Source organism: Vigna angularis, chromosome 5 (genome assembly GCF_016808095.1).
Source record: "Vigna angularis cultivar LongXiaoDou No.4 chromosome 5, ASM1680809v1, whole genome shotgun sequence".
Lineage (NCBI taxonomy): Eukaryota > Viridiplantae > Streptophyta > Magnoliopsida > Fabales > Fabaceae > Vigna > Vigna angularis.
In genome coordinates this window covers 22307326-22312607 of record NC_068974.1, presented here as the reverse complement: position 1 = coordinate 22312607, position 5282 = coordinate 22307326, and the positions used below count along the sequence as shown (strand labels likewise).

Here is a 5282-nt window from a genome sequence, read left to right as displayed (position 1 = left end):
TAAATCTTATCGACAATAATTTTACCAATAGATTCTAATTCGTCGGTAATCTGTCGGAAAAAAACATTTACTAATGGATATTGGCTGTTGGAAAATTCATTTTTTTTTTTGTAATGAAGATTGACAAATAATGGGCTTGTCAATTCTCATTCAATTGAAAGTGAATATTACAAGGAACAATGATTCTATATACATATGGAAAGCCTCTTGCACTTAATGACTCAATGGATTTGAGACTAAGACTTAAACTTAGTTGCATTGTGGAGAGTTTAGTGTCTACCATTAGAACCATTGGTTCTACATATGGAAAGCCTCTTGCACTTAATGGATTTGATCACATCTCTCAACTTGCTCTCTTAGTTGTTTCATTACATAGTTGTCTGGATACATATGTGATCATGTATTATCATTATTGACCTCTTCAATTAAGGTTTTGACTTCCCTAATGAAGAGAGTTGAAGGTTGACTAATAAATTAGGGTACTTTTTTTCCATTGAAACCTTAATTGAGACCTAATTGAATCCCATTTATGCTTTTACTTTTTATAAAGAAAAGTAGCTAATTGAATATAAATATTTTACTAATATACTTTTTTACTAAGAAAAGGAGTTCTTGTAATTCATATTCCACAAAAGAATAGCATGTGAGATCCTTCTACCTCTTTAAGTCTTAAAGGCATGATTATAGACAAAGGTTTAATATGTGATCATCGAGATAGTCCTCCATCTAAATTTGAAACTCAAACCTACATCATCAATTACTTGGTTATAAGGTTAAGCAAATATATTTCACACTATATCGTAAGTGCAATTTTTAATTGATAAAGTCTAGTACAACTTTTATATTTGTAATAGAAATTACTTTCCATGTAAGTTTCTTCCACAGTTATTTGTGATATCCCTAATTGATCACATTGTTGGATGATTCTACTTATTACTCAATAAGCCTCCAACAAATTTGAAACGAATCAATTTAACCATTTAATGTTGAGTTTATATAGTCATCCACTTACCAATGTTTTCTTAATTTTTACTCTGAATATAACTTTTTGAAGTGTCCACAAAATACTTATATAGATTCATTGTAAGGTAATTACTTTCATTAAATACACCTTTGTTTATTTTACAAATACTATCTAATGCAATGGGTGATCACCACTACGAACTATTATGGAAAAAGATTAAGACTAGATTGTGTTTTAGTAATTCATTAGTAAAGAAATTATTTCAAGTTCATAAACTAATTTCGAGTTATTATATCTTGTAGTATTTCATGGATGTACAATTGTTTGACTTTGAAGTCATTGAGTACATCAGATCAACATGAATAACCTACTTTGTCAATTTTACGACGTATCAAGTGGATCGCATAATGCAATAGTTTTTCAACAAATTTCTTTAATTTGAATGTTTCAATTATTTTTTAATGTTGTTATATTGAAGCTTACACTACTACGAGGACAACTTAAAACATTTATACTTTTCGAGATAAATTAGGAAAAATAATTTACATCTAAAATAAAATATATTTCAGTAACAAAATTATAATTTATATTACCTCTGGCAAATTGTTTCTCTCTCAAACCTTCATTTCTTCCTAAATCAATTATCATTACATGGAATGAAAAAAAAATACAGAAGTATCTAAACAAAGGGAAAATTAAGCAATTAAATTAATTATGCTTTGGCTGCCTCTAGAGCTGAGAACTGATTTTCATGTGCCTCTGGAGCAGCTGAGCCCCTGAAGAGCAAAATGGCTAAGTTACCTAAACAGAAATAGATAAAACAGCCACAACAGTGGGTCACAAATGAACCAAAATCAGTTCCTACAATACACTGCCAACCAGGTCCATGCATCCTATCAAATTCCTGCATCAACAACTCAAACATAATTACCAAAATTGATTCGATTAAGAGACTCATTTCAGCTACCAATTTCTTCAAAGAAAACAAATATATATATATATATATATATATATATATATATATATATATATATATTTCAATTTACCTTCTTTATAAATCTGGCAATCTCAATGGCTTCAGTGACATCAAAGACATCAAGTGCTTTGGAAGCTAAATCCATGGCGTCTTGCTGCATGGTCTGAAGCATGTCAGTCTCACCAATCACAGCCTTGCCTTCAAGCATGATGAACCAAAGCGAAAAATTTCCTCACCAAACAACAAAGTTGGAACTGATGGAGCTTAAAATAAATCACAGATATAAAGCAAAAGTAGTTTCTTGTAAAAAAGGGATGTAAAGTGCAGATTAAAGGGTAATGAATGGAGGTATTATATAGAATCAGATGAAAACGGGTAGTGCTAATTGGTCAGCCACGTATGGATTGCCTTTGTGGTCACCAAAAAATTTTATATATATATATATATATATATATATATATATATATATATATATATATATATATATATATATATATATATATATATATATATATATATATATATGTGTGTGTATGTATATGCATGTGGCCATTTTTTACTATATGATAAACATGGTCCAAGTTTGGCATCTCATGTTAACTGCATCTGCATATGGATCAAGTTTGTCTCTGTACTATCCTTAGCACATCATGGACCACTAGACTGAAGTTATTGATAAAACATGTTATCTTTTCTTTTAACTTAGCAATCTTATCTTACACCCCTTTTACATTTTGGATTATAAAATCTTCGTACTAGGCTAACTTGTTCATAATAAAGAAACTCTTTATGTGAAAATTTTGGATTAATGCATTTGAAACGAAAAAAGTTTTCTCTGGGAATTAAGATTTCCTTAATGAAAGAGGGGTAAATAGGTAGTTTTTTTTTTGTTTTTTTTTAAATTGTAGAACTTTTTAGAGATTTATTACATTATATTTCTTTTGTTCTGTTGAAATTATTGTTAATTAGCTTTACAATTTGTCTTACTTTTCATTAATACTGTGAAGAAAAAATTAAAATAGGAAACTTCATAACACTATTATGATAAAAATAATTTATTATACTTTTAATTTTTAATATATAAACCTAAAAAGTCAGGTTAAAATGAAAGAAATGTTATCAAATTGCAGGAAGAATAGACGGAAGTAACATTTGCAGCCCTAAAGATAAATTATATGACAAGATCTTCTAGTTATTCTTTATCATAATTAGATATTTATTCAATAATGTGTATAGTATAATATTGTGTTAAAAATAAATTAAGGTGAGATTCTGCTTTTATTAGAAAACATCACCTAAACAGATAATTATTTGTAGGTTTTGTCTAAAAGAGGACAAGTCATTATCTTTTGTTCAGCCTAGATAATGCCGGACACGTGTGAGTTCTTTGTGGCATTGTCGGTTGATTTGCCACGTGGGATCAGGAAGATGTTGTTGTAGTAGTTATCATGGTTAGTTTGATTTTGAACATTTTTGGGCTTTGCACATGGCAGAGAATCAACTTCATTGCCAAGACTTAGGAGATGTCAATTTTTCAGAATCATAGTCACAAAATATTTGTTCATCTTTTAGAAAAGATTTGCACTTTCAGTGTTAGGACGTCACTAGTAAAAAAAAAAAGCTATTTTAACACGCTATATGGCCTCGGTTTTACTGAAACCGAAGCGTATAAAAGCACGGTGGTAATCTTTTAAATACTGAATGATTATATGCCTCGGTTATTTTTGAACCGGTGCCTATGTATGTTACTGTCTCGGGTAAAAGGACAACCAAAGCATAAAAGTCATGTCATTTCACCACTTTTTTTCTGACAAAGCGCTATTACCTCGGTTCAACTCAGAACCGAGGCATAATACGTGTTACTGCTTCGGTGCAGGCCCAACCGAAGCATAATGGGCTGCCCTTAGGTTAAATCTAAAAACTCTGAAAAGGCTTTTATCTTTCTCTCTCGCAGGATTTTCTCTCGCACGCCTCTCTCATCTTTGCCTCTCCGTCGAGCCATCAAGATGGTGTCTGCCTCCCTCCGCCGGTGCTTCTGGACTCCACGGTGCCTCCAGTTCTGTCGCTGTCGCCGCTTATTCCTCCGACAACTGACACCGGTGCCTCCAGTTCTCACCGCGGCTCCAGTTCTCTCTGCTCTTCCTCCGATTCTTACTCAAACCCTCCCGCCAGACCCTCCCAACCCATCATCATCCAACCAGTTTCCTACCCTGTCAAGCCCAAATCCCCGCCGCTAGAACCCTCGTCGGAATCCTCACCACCACCTGCCGAATCGCAATCCCTCCGCCCGCCGTCGGACTCGCAGCGCGCATGGAGGCCAGATCTGTGGTCATCGTGAGCCTCCAATGCCAGATATGTGGTCATCGTGAGCCTCCGGCCACCATCGCGTGTTTCGCCTCCGGTACCGTCACGATCTAGGGCACGTGAAACGATCTCCGGCCGCATCGACCACCATCAGTGGTCCCCCGACGGCCTCCGAATCAGTGCTTGAGGCGAAGGCCTAGAATATTCTCGAAACTTCTGTGTGTGTGTGTGATATTATGTTTGATTTCGTTTATACGTGTGTTGTTGTTCTTACTGAAAGTTCTCGAATCAGTGATATTATGTTCTTAATGATATTATCTTCTCCGAATCAGCTTTCTGTGTTGTTGTTTGCTGTGTGGTTGGCTGACAGTGAAGAGATGATGCCTAAGCAAAGGATGACTGTTTACTAGCTTTGGGAACGTTAGAAGATCATTTCACAGTGAATAAATTAAAAAAAAAAACAAGTTATCGCCTCGGTTACCTAAAAACCGAGGTATAATCCATTTTTTTCTGACTCAGTTCATAACCAAGGCATAAAACTAATATCTTATTACCTCGTCTGAATATGCTTCGGTTGTAAAACTGGTGCGTATAAAGAAAACCAACCGGTTTCATATCCTCGTAATGCAGTAGTGCGTTAAGGATGAAAAAAGTTATCATCCAAGTTAACAAAGATTGTTCTTATAGATTATTCATTGAATGGTGGAAACTTGGGACACTTGTTTTTGGCATGAGGTTCTTACAAATCGAAGAGAAACAAACAAAGTAGAAAACTGAGACAACAATGACCACAAAATTGTTCATGGTCAGAGATAATCTGATGAATAAATATAATGGTAGGTTGTGTGAGCCATAGCCATGTAAATTGGCATATTCATCTTCAACTCACGAATATTCATTCTTGTTTCAGTTCAAAAAACGTGTGGGATTTTTTAAATGTCGAGACCAAAAAAGAAAAAGTAATTCGTTTTAATGACTATATTATCTTTCATTGTTTTTTCTTATTTGTTTTATGTTAGATATAATTGTATGCATTGT

The 5282-nt window shown here is 33.7% G+C and overlaps 1 protein-coding gene across 1 annotated transcript; it reads right to left on the bottom strand.

Moving 5' to 3' along the window:
* Positions 1–1527: 1527 nt before the first annotated feature.
* Positions 1528–2286, bottom strand: LOC108340060 (uncharacterized). The gene is made up of 2 exons (XM_017577289.2): positions 2011–2286; positions 1528–1868 (listed from the first exon to the last, which is right to left on the bottom strand). The coding sequence occupies exons 1-2, from the start codon at positions 2146–2148 to the stop codon at positions 1677–1679; spliced, it is 330 nt and encodes a 109-aa protein (XP_017432778.1). The 5' UTR covers positions 2149–2286; the 3' UTR covers positions 1528–1676.
* Between the last annotated feature and the right edge of the window lie 2996 nt (positions 2287–5282).

Coding starts and splice junctions, on each gene's coding strand:
- LOC108340060 (XM_017577289.2), bottom strand. CDS start 2,148: ATGCTTGAAGGCAAGGCTGTGATTGGTGAGACTGACATGCTTCAGACC. Junction 1,869..2,010: donor TTGCCAGATTTATAAAGAAG/GTAAATTGAAAT, acceptor TTGTTGATGCAG/GAATTTGATAGGATGCATGG.